This window comes from Eublepharis macularius, chromosome 14, assembly GCF_028583425.1.
Source record: "Eublepharis macularius isolate TG4126 chromosome 14, MPM_Emac_v1.0, whole genome shotgun sequence".
NCBI lineage: Eukaryota > Metazoa > Chordata > Lepidosauria > Squamata > Eublepharidae > Eublepharis > Eublepharis macularius.
The window spans coordinates 67830479-67848319 of NC_072803.1; the positions used below are offsets into that span (position 1 = coordinate 67830479).

General features: G+C 44.7%; 1 protein-coding gene across 2 annotated transcripts in view; it reads left to right on the top strand.

Moving 5' to 3' along the window:
* The window catches only part of COL5A1 (collagen type V alpha 1 chain), a 404609-nt gene that overhangs the window by 200062 nt on the left and 186706 nt on the right, over nucleotides 1-17841 (top strand). The window contains exons 5-9 of one of the 2 annotated variants that reach the window (XM_054997811.1): nucleotides 521-652; nucleotides 1882-2031; nucleotides 11165-11416; nucleotides 12239-12400; nucleotides 15699-15755. In XM_054997811.1, the coding sequence (XP_054853786.1) occupies nucleotides 521-652; nucleotides 1882-2031; nucleotides 11165-11416; nucleotides 12239-12400; nucleotides 15699-15755 (753 nt within the window). The remainder of the gene's footprint in view (nucleotides 1-520; nucleotides 653-1881; nucleotides 2032-11164; nucleotides 11417-12238; nucleotides 12401-15698; nucleotides 15756-17841) is intronic. The other variant, XM_054997812.1, reaches the window with a different exon arrangement.

Genomic DNA, 17841 nt, shown 5'->3' on the forward strand with positions numbered 1-17841 from the left:
CACCTAGTTGCTGTGCCTATTTCTTCATTCTTACAAGCCAGGGAGGGGATGATCTATCACAATTTCGCAGAGGTGGTTTGCCAGTGCCTTCCTTTGCAGAGTCTTCCTTGGTGGTCTTCCATCTAAGTATGGATCCTCTTAGCTTCTGAGATCTGAAGAGACTGAGCTGTGCCATGCTGCCTTCCCTCCTAACTATTCAATAGGTGTTCAAGTCCAGGCTGCTTTCAGTATCAGAATTCAGAGAGATTTGGGGGGGGGGGATAATAAATTCTGGGAGCAACCTTAATCGTACCCTAATCTTGCAACCGCTGATGTCATCCCCGACAGCATCCTCATTACATGTGCACACTTCCAAAATCTCTGGTCCTGAGCCAATGTTCAGCTATAGTCAGAGACTATCTTCTTCACAGGATTGCTCAGAGTGACAGTAATTTTGCCTGGATGGAATGGAGTTTCTCTTGTTTGAAAGTGAAGTTACATTGTTGGGTACCATCTGTGTATTTCTCTCATCCTTCTGCAGGGTGATATCCAGCAGCTCCTTGTGGTAGCTGACCATCGAGCGGCCTCTGATTACTGCGAGCACTACAGCCCAGACTGTGACACAGCTGTTCCAGAAGCACCGCAGTCCCAGGATCCCAATCCAGATGAATACGTAAGTGGAAAGTTCTCTGCATTCCTCTTCTGCACCCCTCCCCCAAATCTTAGGCCTGTTATTTACACTGTTATGTACACACTGTTAATGGGAGTCCTACATGGATTGTGTTCTTGGCTTTTTGGGTTTTACTTTTGGACCAACAAAGCTGTAAACAGTTTGTCTGTTATTTACAGTCATGGCCAGCTGCTAGCACTCTGTCTGTCATAGTCTGAACTGTAGCACAGGAATAAGCCAGAGTGGCAGGAGCCAGGTAGCTAGTGGGAGGAGGGTTTGAGGGGAGGGCATAAATTGCCTTGCCCTAATCTATGCCTACTTTCAGGAGATCCAGATGTGGTTCAGGGCATTGCTGTTACTTTGCTAGAGCTGGCTTTGGTAGCAGAGGTCCCTTCCAGCTCATCCCCCAATATCCCCCCTTCACCATGAAGCATCTCAGTCGTTTCACCCCTGTGTATCTGTATGTAAACCCAGTTTGCAGTGCACCGTCACTTTTTAATGTAGCCAAGGAACAAACCAAAGGAAAGAAATGGTTGTCTGAACTGCACCTGGAGTAGCAGCATGGTCCACCAACAGTGGGGCTGAAAGGAAGAAGGCACAGCCAGAACATGGAATCATGCAGGATGCAGCAAGCAGCCTCCCAGGTGCATGAACACCTGGATCGTGCAAGAGTCTTTGAACTTTTTATTAGTGTCGCAGCTTGCATACTTTGGGGGAGCCTTCTCCAGCTGGCTTATCAGTGGTGCCAAGTTGAATCAGCTGTTTTACAGGGAGAATGTGGCTCCTCTTGGAACAACAGAACAGTTCGACTAACTCAGCACTGGGAATACTTTGAGAAATCTAAAGCTCTCCTTGTCTCAACTTTGAACAGAACAAAATACCACTCCAGAGGCGGCCCTGGGCCCACTTGTCCCTTTTATCTCTAGAAGGCTTTGCTCGGGACTGCTAGGCAGTTCCTTTGCAGCAGCCAGGAACACGGAGCTGGTGCAGAGGAGGACCTGATGTCAAAGGAACTCAGGGTTAACAAAGGGAGAAGGGGGTGGCCACCCCTCATTCCTCCTGTGGTGAGGAGGGAGCTCAGGGTGCTCTGTGAGCCAAACAGGGGCCTGGGGGTCCCACAATCGGCAATAGAAATCCATGTGCACAAGGCATCTGTTGGAAGCTCTGCAAAGGCTGCCATTTTAAGCCATGTTGATGTTTCCTTGTCTTTATTCTCTGTCTGCCTTTTGTAGTACACAGATGGGGAAGGCAATCTAGAAGTAGAGGGGCAAACCTACTACTACGACTATCCCTACTATCAAGACCTTGATGAAATAGGGAAGGCAGCTCCCACCACTGCCCAGCCTGTAGATGCCGAAGAAGCAGCCAGGGAAACCACGGAGGTAAGGAACTGTGTGGAGAGTCAGCTGTAGGGGAAAAGCGGTGGCCCAAGTCCTGTCCACTGGCTGCCTCATCTCTGTGTAAATGTGGTCTGGTCCCTAGAAGAAGGGGCTGCTGGGTGGTCATTACACCTCTTGCCTGCTTTCCTGGCCCTGCTAGGACTGGGAAGCCTGTTTTCCCCTCCCCTTTGGATCTCTCCCCTCTCCATTTTGCTTGTGGGTTTGGTAATTTTGATAATTCCTTGTGCAAAGGATTTTAGACACAATCAACCATTCCCTTCCTAAGAAGGCAGGAAAATCATGTGTGGAAGCAAAGTATGTGTGGCAGTCGTGAGCTATGTCATTTAAATCTGCCTCTTGCCCAAGCCCCCAGTGTTGGGTGGGAGGGCTCTGTGGGGTGCTGCCCTCAGGCTGTCAGCAGAGGTCCGTGGGTAGGCACAAGGCTTTGGCTGCTGGAGATGGCAGCTACACTGGAATGGGAAGTTGGCCTGTCACTTGCTTTGGGGGATGGGGGTGGCACATCATGGCACAGCCAGGGCATGATTTCCCCACTCAATAGAAGGTCCCTTAAGCTACTCATGGAACTCCCTCCACCCCACCAGAGCTTGCAGGGTCAAAAGAGGTGGGCATAAATCTCTAGGACTGAACTCCTCCAGAAGCATGTCCTGCAAGCCAGTTCCACAGAGCAAGGCCCAGGAGTCCCCTGCTTGTGCTGGGCGTCTGCTGGCGCTCTGGCTTCCTTCTGCCCTGCCCCCACTTGTAAATGTTTTAAAATAATAAATGTTCCAGACATTTGCATTTTCAGGGAAGGGTCCCCCCTCTGGAAACACTTTGTGGGGGTGAAGAGGAATCCCCAGAAAGCTTCTCCTTTAGACAGGAGAACAGGCTGCTTGTCCCTGTGTCCCACGCCCAGGCTTATGGTCTGGCTGCCTACCTTTCTTTCTGTCCATTTTTATCCCGCCCTTCTTCCAAGAAGCTCAGGGCAACACACATCGTTCCCTCCTCCGCCGCCGCCCAGTTTCATCCTCACAACTTCCCTCGGAGGAAGGAGTGGCTGGCCCGGGGTCACCCAGTGGGATTCTGTGGCAGAGGGGGGATTGCAGCCTGCATCACCCAGATCCTGAGTCACTGCTTTCAAGACTCTCAACCTAACTCACAGGGTTTGTTGTGAATAAAAAATGGAAGAGCAGAAAGATGAAGCTTCTTGCTCCCATTTTGGAGTAAAGGTAACAAAAGAGCTGTCCCAAGGGCACCAAACAAGCAGAAAGTACAAAGAGCCCTTAGGAAAATGCAATCAACAATTATCCCCAATTCATATATTTAAGATGCTTAAAGTGCTCGGTGCGAGTAGGTCCATCATATGAATTGTTCCATCATACAAATTGTCATATAACAAATATCAGTGATGGTATGAAATCACAAATTTCCTTTAGACATCAACAGTGGTATACAAGTCACAAAATTTCTACAAGCAGTACATGTAAACAGTACATAAGTTGCTTGGAAGCCCTAATAGTCCCATATAAAGCCAGAATTTTCCACAAGAATGTAGCTTCCAGGTCATAGAAGTCTTCTCTTGAGTAATGTACGCTGCCTACAGGGTTCGCCGGCATGCAAAAAGTCCAGTCCCGTTTTGCCCCAAAGGCTTCTTCATAGGCAAGATATGGACCAAGTAACAGTCAATCTCATTCCACCATTGCAATTCCTTCCAGTCAATCTAGTGTCTAGCAATTTAAAAAAAAAATCTAGCAATTTTTTTAAAAAGTAAAAATAAAGTGCCCACAGGAGTAGGCTAGAGCTGAGCTGGGCAGAAGGGGAGGGAAGGTGGCAGCAGAGACAAGGAAGCAGAAGGAAGGAAGTCCCCGGGAACTGAGAGGTGAGACCTGCTGGAGGAGGGAAGGAAGCAGAGCTGGGCTGCCCCTTTGCTCTTCTCCAATCTTGTGGCACATCCCCAGTCCTCCAGAAGGCCTTGAAGATGATGGACGGGGGTTCTGCAAGTTCTCTGGAAAGTTCTTGCAGCACTCTTGGGTGCACCCCATCCGGCCCAGGGGATTTGTATTCATCCAGTGCAGCCAGATGCCTCTCCACTACCTCTCTGTGAATATCAACTAGCCACCCAGGTGTACTGTCATGTCTGCTACCATCTCTAGATGGGCTCAAGTTCTTCAGGGAGAAAAGAGAGGCGAAAAAGTCATTAAGCCTGTCTGCTTTTTCTCTGTCCTCCATCAGAGTTTCTCCTTCCACTCCCAACAGCGGTCCAATTGCCTCTTTTATCTTGCGTTTGCTTCTCACATATCAGTAGAAGTTTTTCTTATTGTAGCAAGCCCCGCTGGCCAGACCCAGCTCAGACTGAGCTTTGGCTTCTCTGGTGGCTGATCTGCAGTACCTAGTAACCCTCATATATTCCTCTTTAGAGGTCTGATCTTCTCTCCATTTCCTGAACATTTCCTTTTTCTCCCTTAGCTTATTCTGGAGCTCTGTTTATCCACATCGTTTTTTTGGAGGCTTTACCATGTTTCCGTCTTGCTGGAATAGTGAGGGCTTGAGCTTGCAAAAGGTCATGTTTGAGAAGAGCCCATACTTCACCCGCTCCTTTCCATTCCAGCACACTCCCCCACGGAATGACTCTCATCAAGCCTCTGAGTTAATTGAAGTCAGCCCTACGAAAATCTAACCTATGAGTCTAGCTACGAACTTCCTTGGCCCCCCCACAGCAACTGGAATTCAAGGAGGACATGGTCACTTCCCCCTAAGGTCCCCACCACCTTCACCCCATCTACTAATTCTTCTCTGTTGGTTAATATTAAGTCTAGTATGGCAGAGCTCCTTGTATGTTCCTCCACCATTTGAAAAAGAAAGTTATCAGCCAGGCAGGTCAGGAAGTTGCGTGAGTCTTGTCACTTTGCTGAGCTTGTCTCCCAGCACACATCGGGGAAGTTGAAGTCACCCATAATTATAAGGTTCTGATGTCTGGATACTCTACCAATCTGTTCAAGGAAGGCAGCATCCATTTCCTCTCCCTGGTCAGGCGGTCTGTAGCGGACTCCAACAACAATACCCTTTGTCCTTCCTCCCCTTATTTCCACCCATATACTTTCCTCCAGGCTGTCAACCACATTCTCCAGAGCTTGCTGACAATCAAGCCCTCTCCTCACATACAATACCACTCCACCTCCTCTTCTACCCTTTTTCTTGAACAACTTGTACCCATCCATTACCACATTCCAGTCATGGGAATCATCCCACGAAGCAGGCCCTATGGGGGGGGGGGCAGCAGGTACATCGCACCAGAACCCATGGGCCCAAAGGGGGCCCAAGAGTTTCCTGCAGTCCCATAAAATGTTTGCATATGAGGACTAGCATTAATATCTTATGTTGTTGGCCTACACAGCATAGTTTTATCCTTTACATTGCTGTTACCTTGCGTTCTCAAGATCTTCCACTAGGGGCAGCATGTGCCAGTTAGAAGATCACATGACTCTCCCCTCTCCAGCCAGGCAGACAGAATGTTTAGGCTGGTGGCCTCTGTTGCAGTGGGAGGGTTGGTATATTAGTACATTCTAAACCCATCTATAAAGAGCAACTTTGGATAGATAAGTTGAAGGTCTGTTCTAATTCTTTCCCTTAATTACTGTAGTGACATTAGTGCTTAGGCTGCATTTTCATAGATTTATTCATTTTAAAACATTGTAAGTTTGGGCTCAGGATTTTTTGAAGCAACATGGCAATGATCAGAACTGATTAGGAATTAAATTTTCCCTTTTTAGATATAAAATAAGAAATTATAAATCATCCATTGAAAATGTATTCTCACAAATCAGGAGCTAACGAACGAAAAGAAAGAATGAGAGGAACATGAAAAAGGGGACAACAAAATCTCCTTCAAGTTGGATTAAGGGCACATTTTAAAAATTCTCATTCAGCCTACCTATAGAAAACTCTTGAAAACCTCATTCCCAAACAAGGAGCAGTTGATTTGGGTAATAATGTACAGGATTTTGATAAAGGAGCACATGCAGAAAATGACAAAAATGAACTGAAACAAACAGAATTTCAGGTTCAAGTGGAAGTGAGTTTAGAAAATGTGAAGAATACCGTAGGCTTTGACATTGGTCAAGGTCTGCAGTATCACAACTGAATTTCCTTCTCAAAAAGAAATAGAAAAGTATGTTACCAATGGTCACATCTCATTGCCTAAAGCGTTCCCAAAAGACTTGCAGGAAACGAATGACACAGATGGTTCACCAGAAGAATCCTACTTCAGAAAGTCTGTGTTTTATGTTTTGGTAGACAGTGTTATAGCAGGATTAATTGTAAGATTCAATGCTGTGACGCAGTTAGCTGCATCATGAAAGTGACTTGAAAGAAAAAGCTTTATTTTTTTGATTTTGAAGTAAGAACATCGTCATTTCATGTCTTGACTTGATGGTAACTTTCTGCGCCTGAAATTGAAAAGTTAATCCTTCAGGTATTTCCCACCTATACCTGATTTCTTTTTCTCTTAATTTTTCCATTAGTTCCTTGTATTTCCTTCTCTCTTGGAGTATTTTTCTTGATATTTCTTTCGTAATTCGAACTCTACTCTCCTCAAGCACCAGTGGATTTTTAAAGTGCTCTCTCAAGATTTCTTCTTTAATTCTTCTTGCTGTGAAAATTACCATCACATCTCTTGGAAGTTTCTTCTGTCTTGCATAGCTGGAGTTTATTCTATACATCAAGTCAATACTCATTTCAATTTCTTCTGGTTGCTTACCTAAATATTCCGCCAGTATAGGTATCATCTGTTGTTGTACATCCTGTCCTTCACATTCAGGCACGCCTCAAAATCTCAGCTGGTTCTCGGCCACTTTACATTCCATCATTGCTACTCTATCTTGAAGTCTTTGACACTCTTCTTTAGTTTTCTGCTCCACCCCCTGGACTGCTTGTTTTGTTGTTTGCATTTCGTCCTTTATCTCATCTAGGCTCTTATTTAATTCTGCCACCTCTGCCTTTATTAAGTCTTTCACACTTTTAGCCAAATTTTCTTCCATCTTTTGAATAGATTGGGATATTTCTTTTGTGCTTTCCAGCACTTCCTTTTCTAATATTTCCAAGGCATTTTGCCACTCCAATTTCTCTTTCTCCTCTTTCTTCATGGTTGGGCTGGCTTTCGCTCCCCCCCCCCCCACGTATCTGCTCTTTTTCTTAACTCCATTTTTATAAAAGTACTCCAATTCTTATTATAAGTCCATTCATGCCCCTTCAAATAGTCCCAATTCCAATCACTGTTCAATTTCCTTATTATCTATTTGTTTGTTTCTGTCTTTTTAAAAATTCTTTAAATTTGACCTTACCAAAATGTTGGGCGCAATTTCTCTATGGTTCTTCCCTCAGCCTTCTCAAAATGGTGTCCAAGCACTTCCTTTTATTTCTTCACCTTTGTCCTCTCGCGTTGTTATCCTTATTTCACTTCCATGTCATCTATTGCCTCTGCACTTCCGCCTTTTACCTTCGTTGTTGATTCTTCTCTAGTAGTGCTGAGTTGCTCTCTATATCAATGCCCGTCTCGTGATGTTTTCTTTGTTTGTTCCAGCCTCTCCTCCCCTTTTCCCAGCGTTGCTTTCGATTCCAAAACCACAGGTATGTGTAAACAATTTAGTTTTCCTTCTTTTTATGGCTTAAAATCCCACCAAATCCTCCCGTTTTCACTTTAATTGTCCCAGATTTATCTTCCTGCAACCTTTTTATTAACTCAGTCCCACCTTCTGGCTGGTGTTTCCTTTTAAAACACTCCGTTAAAATAGATAACAATCTTTACCTTCTTTCTGTCTCTTAGGGTTGTTCACGCTGCTTCTGAATTTCAAACTTGTTCAAAATCTGTTGTAGAAGCCTGGTTTCTGGTGTCCTTATGTCAGTTTGACTCGTAGAGCTCTGTAGAGATTTTAGCTCGCCCTTCTCCGAGGGGACCTCAAGGCTCCAGGAGAAATCCTTGATTCAGAACCTCTTCTGGCGCCGAGATCACACTCTCTTGGGGTCTTGTCGCGTCCTTGCCCCTTCCCTTCCTGGGATGGGGTGGCAGCTGGCAAATCTAAGTGCCTGCCTGACCAAACAGTAGCTCTAGATCACCCAGCTCCTCCAGGCGACTTCAGTTCACCATCTTTCCCAGACCGGAAGCCCCAGGTATCTTGTGGAAGGTATCTTGTGGAAATACCTCATGATGTCTGAAAGTGACTTGAAAGAAAAAGCTTTATTTTTATCAAAACAAGATCCTGATGACCTTAATGATAAGGATTCTTTGACAGAAATGCAGCATTTACCTTCAGTACATGAGGCAAATTTTGGAAATGCACAGTTAAAACCACTGGATCTGTTGAACATATTAACAGACTACAGACTTGGTGACCTGTTTCCATATGTTTATGTCAGCTGATGAATTCTTTTAACAATTTCAGCAACAGCAGCTTCTGCAGAGAGATCATTTAGCAAACACAAACTGATTAAGAATTTTTTAAGGTCTACAATGTCTCAAGAACATCTTGTGGATTGGGCCAGGCTGAGTATTGAATCAAACATTGCCAGAACTATTAATTTTGATGCTGTCGTTAGAAATTTTTTTTAAAAAAGGCAAGGAAAGCTCATTTTTAAGTAAATACAAAGCCTATTTTTAAAAAACTTTTAAAACCATTATGGATAAAAAAAAATAAGGTGGCTAATGGAGTAGGAAAGGGGCCCTGGAATTTTTTTGCACCACCTCGGAGGCCCTGCCACGAAGTCTCAGTAATTCCTATTTATCAGTTCTAGGGATGGCAGCCCATGGCAGATAGATCCCCAAGCCCCTCACAGCAAGTACTCTAGTGCATCGGTTGAAATACTTTTATTTAGAGATCCATTAAGTTCATGGGTACATCCATAGATGGGAAAGTTGGCAGGAATGATTATACAGGCAAAAGCACTATTGATATAGGGAGCATCTTCCCCCCCCCCTCCCCTTGAGCAGTTTGCATTTTGGCACGAAAACCTAAGAAGTTATGTGAGAACACAATAGCTTTGTCTAGGCAAGAGTGCAAAGAAATTGAAGTTTCTTCCCTTCCCCTGTGAAATGGTTACATTCTTCTTTTGCAGCTGCAAGGTCAGCAGACAGCATTCTTTTTAAAGATAACAGGCTGAGCACGTATCTCTGTGAAAAGTGTTAACAAGCAAGGCACTTTCGGTTTTAGACAGGTCAACTTTGATATGAACTTATTATAGGAATGCAATGCAGTATTAACATGGCATGAGATCAAAACACTAGAGAACACACAAATGGCATGGATGGGTGCATACATGACACTACTATATTTTAGCCCTCTGTTTGCAAGAGAAGTTCAAGCTCTTCCTTCTTATTACCCATACTTCGGGCATTGGTATATAGGATCCTTCTCTCTTTTTAGAGTTCAGGGGTGGGGGGTGGGGGAGGGTGGATCTGTTGCCCTGTAGGAGTGACTCAGTGTGTGTCTCCAGGTGGGCTCTGCCTGGATATTTGACAATGGACTTTTCCACACAGTCAAGTTATTCCTGATTTTCTTAGCAGTCAATCCACAAGCTCTGAAATTGGTTTAGGCTCAGTTTTTCTACATATGCTCCCCCTCTGCATTTTAACAGTTGTGGAGTCAGTTTATTTCTTCCTCACATACCCTAAGTAATCAGGATTTTCAAGGGAGGGTGCTGCATCATCAGAGGCATCACAACAACCTTCCTTTTTTATTTTAGCGCATTCTTAAGCCCCCATTGCATTTTTTATAAAAAGTAATAAATTTCATAATTTTATCATGATCAAGCATTGCAATAATGATGCAGCAGGTTCTTTGAATCTCCACCTTTCATTGCGGAAGGGGCTAGAAACCTTTTTAAAATGAAAGCTGGGAATTCAATGAATGCAGAGACTCTGCTGCATCTATTATTACAACATTAGGTCGTTACAATGTTATGAAATTGATGATTAAAAAAAGGTAGAAAGCAAAACCAGGACAGGGAAGGAAGGTGGAGGGAGGGAGGGGAAGTTTGACTGTGATGCACAACCAAGAAAAGTGGGATAGAGGTGGATGGGAGTGGGCAGGACAAACAAAGGTAAAAGAACTGGCTTTTTTAAAAGATCGGGTTAAAAGTGGTCTTATAAAAAACAGGAAAAAAACAGGAAGTAGGGGGAGGACCTGAAGTGAAAACTAAGTGCAAAAAAAGTGTGTGGAAATCAAGGGTCAAATCGAAGCTGTATGGAATTGAAACCAATGAAAAACCCCATGTGAAAAAACCCTATAAAGCAAAAGCTGCAAACACAACAATGCAATTCCAGTCCTCTGGCCTCTGGAGGATAAGCGCTCGTCTCTGAAACTTCTCAATGCATAGAGAAGTGAAGTGAGAATAACTGTAGCAAAATCATGTTTATTTAAATATTTAAAACATTTCTTAGCCATCTTTTTTCCTTGCAGAACCTCAAGAGGGCTTACAATGTAAATTAAAAAAAAATAAACACAATCATAAAATGAATAAAAACAAAGTTTAAAAGTACACTTTAAGATGGTCAATAAACATAAAAACAAAGTTAATTAAAAGGAGTCCTGAATAAAACATTTAGCTGCCTCATGAAGATCGGCAGTGATGGGGTCAGGCGCACCTCCTGGGGATGCTGTCATCTCTTAAAACTGTGGCCTGAAATCTTAGTTGATTAACCCTCATCTGCTTAACCCCTTCATATGCACAGATAAGCGCACAGCTGTGCCAAGGAACAAGTTGTCCTTTGTTTTCATCCATAGCCCACACAGCAGGTGCCACCTTGGAAGAGGCCTTCCTTTTTAGGTGTCAGATGAGAGGGAAGCATCTCCAGGTGCCCCTGGCCCTCTCTGCTTGCAGCCATGCTTGCATGCAGTGTTGCCACAATTGATTGAAAAGTTTTTAATCCATTAATCTGTTTAGTGTTGCCACCTCGGTCCAGGTGTGTTCACTCTGTCACTCGCCTGTGGGGAAAGGTATCTGGTTGCAAATAAACTTCCTTGAGAGAGTCTGACCTGCCTGAAGCCTTTGGACAGTGGCAAGTGTCTGGGAGGGCATATGTGAATGCTGGGCATTTGGGAATCCTCCAAAAATGTATAATGTGATTCTCTCCTCTCCTCTTTGGAAGAAGAATCTCACCCCTTCCTCCACATCATCTCCACCTATTGTGAACACTCGGGAAGAGAAGAGGGAAGAGGACAGGGTGGAGGACCCACTCGTAGATGAGTATAATTATGAAACCATCACAGATGAGTACTACACTCCTCTCCCCTATGAGGATTTCAACTATGATGATCTTGACACAGCAGAGAAGCTCCCGGAAGGTGCTATCGAGGTGGAAGTTCCTGCCACCACAGTCATCACTGTCAACGAAACTGAGGTAATTTCTTTCACTGTGGCATATTTTGGCTGTACATGCAGTTCAGCCTGTATTTAAAGTCCCACGAAGAGTGCTGTTTTCCTTCTGGTGCTTGGGTGGGCCTGATTGGGTGACACTCCAGTGAAGGCCAGTGAGGAGTGAGACACACAAATAGCACGATCTTTGCTGAGGGTGCCTCAGTGTGCCTTCTGCACAGGAACAGGAAATGCATCATGATTCAGAAAGCTTGCTAATAAATGCTAAAATGAAATTGGGGGCAAATTCAGAGGGCCATTCTTTGACAGAAGAGTTCTGGTCAGCAGGCAATTGCTTAAACAGACAGATCACTCGGTCATCTATACATGCTGTCCCTCAGTCATTGCTGCTGATCTGTTTGAAGCAGCACTGAGCAGTTTGGGGAAAACCCAATGCAAACCTGTTTGGCAGGTGTTTGCAGCTGCTCCACATGAACCAAACAGATCAAGTGATTGGCTCACTTCTGATCATCACCTTTGAACACAGTAAGTACCATCATCAAATGTGTTCATGCAAAATTCGCAGTATCCCTAGTGCCTAGCAGACTAGTGAATAGAGCATGCTCCACGGGGTGTGGCCCAGAGTCCTCTGTGGCACTGGCATTCAGGAGTTCCACACTAGACACAGCAGTCAGCATTTCCTGAAGGGAGTCCGACAGCCTGAGTAGGACCATTAATTGACAGAAAAGATGTAATGTTTATTGTCATAATGTGTGGGGGCAGGAGAAAAAATCATGACACGGCAATTGCCACTCCCTCAGCTGGCTTTAAAAAGAGTGTCTGAGGTGGGCTGTTGTTGCTTTCTTAGGCTGCAGGAGGAGGGAATCAAGGCTCAGAAGATGCTGACAAAGACTTTGCCGAGGAAACCATTCGGGAGTATGACAGTTACTACGATGGCTATTACGACAGAACGGACTCCCCCGACATTGGGCCTGGAATGCCTGCGAACCAGGATACACTCTATGAAGGGGTAAGGAATGCCTGGGCCTCTTGAGTGCTGGCTTGACCATAAGCTTCACCCTTTGGGCAGATATTCATAATAATAATAACAACAACAACCATGTGCTTATATACCAGTCTTTTTGACAGATTAGTGCCCACTTAGAGTAATGAACAAGTTAGTGTTATTATTATCCCCGCAATACAGCTGGGGAGCTGGGCTGAGAGGAGCCACCTGCTGAGCTCATGGCAGGAGCAGGATTCGAACCAGCAGAGTGCTGATTCACAGGCTAGCCACTTACCCATTATGATACAGCAGCTCATATAACACTGCACTTATGTACCACCCTTCTAGACAGATCAGTGCCCACTCAGAGCAGTGAACAAAGTCAGTGACGTTATTATCCCCACAATACAGCTGGGCAGCTGGGGCTGAGAGCTGGGCAGCTGGGGCTCAAGGCTACTGGCAGTGTTCAGGGCTGTAGTGGGAGTCGAACCAGCAGAGTGCCAGCTCAGAGCCCAGCTGCTTAACCACTATGCTACAACAGATATTAACCCATCTCCATGGCATTTTTAGTTTGCCTCATCCCAGAAATTGCCTACATATGTGGGGCATTTGGGGAAGCAGCAAGAAAGCCAAGGGTTCGTCCTTATGTTGCATTTGCTGCTTCAAAATTGGCCCGTCCCCTGGAGAAATGGGAAGGTCAGCTACTGCTCTGTATGTATATTAAACAAACTCTCCCCCAACCCTGCTTCTCTGCTCCATGTGATTTTTGCTACAGCCAGGAATTGTATCTTGTAGGCAATCACTAATTGGTTGTATTCTGTCCCAAAGTTATTTATAAGGGGCTAGTAGTGGGTTACCTGGGGAAGTTGCTGGATTAAGAGAGAGAGGTGCTCTCCAACTGTTTTTTAGTGGGACTCACAAATCTAAGGGTTCTCCCTACAGGGCCACAGCCATGGGGGAGGAAGCGCAACCCCCCACATTTCCAGTTAAGGGATGTGAAGTAGCAAGTCATAGGAAAGACCTTCTAGACCTTGGAGGCTTGATGCTAGTTAGAAGCCGCACAGCTTATTCTCAGCATCAGGCAGCTTTGTGTGTTCACCTCGTCAGTTATTTTTGGAATGCAAACCTCTAGTTTACTCACAGTGCACTGCTGTCCAGAATGACACCCTTCTAACTCCATTGAAGTCAATGGAGTTAGAAGATGCAACTCAGTTTAGGATTGCACTTCCAGTTGCTTAATACATTTGCCCCTGCCTTCCATTGTTCAGGCCCATGAGTGGAAAAAGTTCCAGGATGATTGACACACTTGGCACTTCTCAATTTCATTTAATTTGTGTTTTAAAAATAACTTTAATTTGAACTGTACACCACTTTTATTTAGACACTTACTATTCACCCTGGCTTCTGATGCTGCCTGCACATATCCTTTCCTACGGTCTTACATTTTTTTCCGGCCTTTGCTCCAAGGGGCTCCAGGCAGCGTACATGGGTCTCTTCCCCAAAATTTTATCCTCATAGCAACCCTGTGAGGAAGGTTAAGCTGAGAGAAAATAACTGCCCAAAAGTCAGCCGGCAAACTTCATGTCAGAGCAGGGATTTGAACCAGTAGTGTGAATCCAGCATTCTGGTCCACTCTGTCACCTCCTCTCATCCTGACTCTTCTTGAAGAAACGGGTAATCTGAATGTGGGATGCAGCTGGCTCTAGACAGACCAAGGAACTGTTTAATGCCATCTGCAATGTTCTGGTTTGGGTTCCTGCCTGCGAAGGCCTTGAACTTTTCCAGCCAAGGTATTTCAGGGTCTCTTGGGGAACTTCAGTTCAAATCCCTTCTTAGCCATGAAGCGATCCAGGTAAACTTGGGCCAGGTCCCATCTCTCAGCCTCCTTCACAGGGTTGTTGCTGTAAGGATGAAAAAAAAATAGATAACATCTTTGTTTTATTCACAGCCATAGGGTTCTCATGAGAGAATATTAGAATAAAAACAATGGGTAAGCATATCTCATGTGAACATACTAGATGGAGTGCAGGATACACATATGAGAAATAAATGAAATGGGCTGAGTAGCGTACATCCTGCGTGCTCCTTTTCATTACATCTTATTGGGCAATTTTTTTTTTAATGAATGCATCACATATTATTACATTTCAATACAGTCCAAGTTCTCCTATGATACATCTTTTACCCCTTTTGTAACCCTCCCCCCCGGAAGGTGGCCATCCTATAACTACAAATTAAATTTTTAGCCACGAGCACATTTTTTCCAATTTTCCAAATATAGCTGTATTGGCTTCTCCATTATATACCCATTGAAAATATACAGACCATTTCTCTTTTATCTCCTCCATTTTTCCATCCCATGCCTTATCTTTTTTTAAACATTCCAACATATCCGATTGAATATATTCATATAGGTAATCATTCCATCTTTCTAAGGTCCATTTTAACTTCTCCTTCCAACCGTATGCAACAACTGCATGTGCAGCTAGTAACATTGCTTTGAAAATATCCTGGTTTTGTTTCTCAATTCTAGTGTTTCCCAATACACCCATGAATAATAGATCTACATCTATATTAAGGTTAACCTTACATACCAATGCTATTTTTCCCCGTATCTTTCCCCAAAAATCTATGACCTTTGGACACTCCCACCATAAGTGGGAGTACCACCCTTCTTTTGCATTACAATGCCAGCCGTTAGGTTTCATCCCTTTAAGCATGTATGCCAACTGGGCAGTTCTATACCACTTCATGATTATCTTTCTTTCAAGTTCTCTATACTTTTCTAGCTTAATTGCTTTCAAATTCACCATTAACTTATTAACCTCCTCAGAAGTTATTTGTTTTTCTTTATTCCATTTATTTTTTAAAGTTCTAAACATAAACTCCTTATCCCTCACCGATTCAAGGTAGATTTTCCCTGCCAGCCCTTTCTTTATTTCATCCACATATAGTGCATGTTCTATATTATTGTCTTCCCTTTTAATAGCTTCTTTATATTTATCTTGTTTAATTAAATGGTGTAACCCCATTAAATTTAACCAATATCTTTCCCCCAATTTTTGATTCAATTCCTGAAGTGGTAACAAATCCCCTTGACTATTATACATATCCTTCACTCTAGTTATACCTTCCGCCTTAAGATCTTCCCAAAATTTTGGGTTCATCTCCTTCTCCCAGATATACTTAAGTGGAGTCCATATTGGGCAATTGAGACAGTTGGTTTCCATACTGGTCAGGCTGCACCATGTGCTCTGCTTACTCTTGCAAAACTGTATCCATGATGAGTTGTTCTGACTTGTCTTTTCCTTGTCTGATGTAGATTGGTGGGCCACGCGGTGAAAAGGGGCAGAAGGGGGAGCCAGCCATCGTTGAGCCGGTAACAGCTCTTGTCATTGTTTTGCATTTGTGGTGTAGTTGGAGAATCCCTATAAGCCTAGGCAAAGCTCGAAATGTCTGCAGTTTGCTTTTAACCCCCCTCTAAATGTATTTAAATAATGCAAAAGGTTCTGCTGTAACTACTCCAAAAAAAAGTTGTAGAGAAATATGCTCTTTCTTTCTATTGCATTTGGTGTATGTGGTGAATTTTGACATTGGCTCTGAGCTGAGATGTACTCAGTGAAGTGCTTTGAGCATGCAAAAAAAAAATTGCTATGAATGCTGAGGGTTGGTTTGCACACACACGTCTATCCCCTGTGGACTACATCAAGTGGCAACAGCATGTGTGACATTGCAAGTTAGCTGCTGGAAAAGTACACCTCAGTGTGTTGCCTTCTCAGTGGTGAGCTGATAACTTTCAGACAACTATGTTAGAAGCAGAGACATCAGGTGAGTGATGCACAAGCAACCCAGCCCTGATTTTGTCACTAGCAATGGGCCTGTCAGACAAAGCATGCTGTCCTGCTTGTAGCTAGTGTGGCTAGAGGCTAGCAGGACTAGGGCTGCTATATCTTTATTAGGCATAAAAAACTGCCGAAGAAGCAGGTTTTCTCACCCCACGTGATGCTGTGACTGACAGTTGCACCCCTGGCATTGGCTGTTTCTGAGCATTCTGAGCATTTGTGTTGTCTTGAGAAAGGCTGTACAAGGTGAACAAATAGAATCTCGGCCGTATTTTGCAGCAGACCTTCTTGTGTTGATCCGTATTCCCAGGTTGCAAAGGGGCAGAATGGAGGCTGTGGAGTGGCCACCCTCAGGCCATGGGGGTGTTCCAGTGGGAGGTTTGCACTTTCCTGTCATTTGCAGCGGGACCAGATGTGCCTGCCCATGTCCCAACATTGGCCATTTCCACATGACTTACTGACCTCCGGAGCGTTGCGCAAAACACGCGGAAGAGAGCGTCTTCTCGTGCGAAATCGCACCAGGAAGACTCTATCATCCTGGAGTTTTGTGTGACATCGCGTCTTCCTGGTGCAATTTCGCATGAGAAGACGCTCTCTTCTGCGTGTTTTGCGCAATGCTCCGGAGGCCGGTAAGTCGTGTGGAAACGGCCATTGCCCACTTGTTACTGTCACTGGAGCCCTTCCAAAGGCGGCTGCATTTAAGTCACCTGTTACGGCTGTGGGTTACTGAAGGGGGAGCTGATGTTTCCGGACCCCCTTCCTCCACTGCCTCAGCCAGCCCTCATTCTGTCTGTGGGTGAGTGAGGCAGGCTGGAGAGTGCTAGCATGCCGGGCCCAGGCCCTTCCCTCTGCATCGCTTCCATGATGTCTGGAGTTGTGAGTGTGCCGGGAAGCATCCCTGTGCCTGGAGGAGGGAACGGAAGCAACTGCGCTGTGTGGGAGGTAGGCAGAGCCAGCAGTTCTGTTCAAAGGCACTTATTTTTAGCAGTCAATTTATTTTCTGATTTTTTTTTTAGCCACTCAAACACCAGTTGGACTCTGAAAGCAGAATCTGACTGCCTTTCTTGCTTCTTCAGCATCCTTGTCCTTGCATACTGAATGTCTCCTACGCTTCCGGTGCTCTGCCTGTCATTCTCTCCATATGTGTAACATTGATATGTGTGTTTGAAAAGAGGGCAGTTTTATGCTTGTGTTCCAAAAGCCACATGTGAAGTTGCCCTCAAGATGGAGCCAGATGGCCACTTCTTTGTGTGCCACTGAAACGACTTTTGGTATCACCGCACCTTCCCTTTGCAATTTTCCTGGCAGTGCTCCTGTGCTTTTAACAGCTCTGCAACAGTCACTTCACGCCAGCTCTGCAATTTCTGGAAAACTAAGAGCCAAACTAGCCAGGATGCTGCCTGAGGCCCTGATTTGGATCTCTTGTGTGTGTGTGTGTGTGGGGGGGTCAATCCTTTCCCCTTGTGCCATTGTCTAAACCTCACTGCCCCCCCTACAGACACACTATATGATTCATAAAGGGAAACGTTCAACCAACTTGGTTTTCCCTGCGGATGCTATTTGAAGTCTGGAAATGGAGAGGGGGGGTGGGGGGGGGAGGCGAAAGGTTAAAAACCTGCTTGC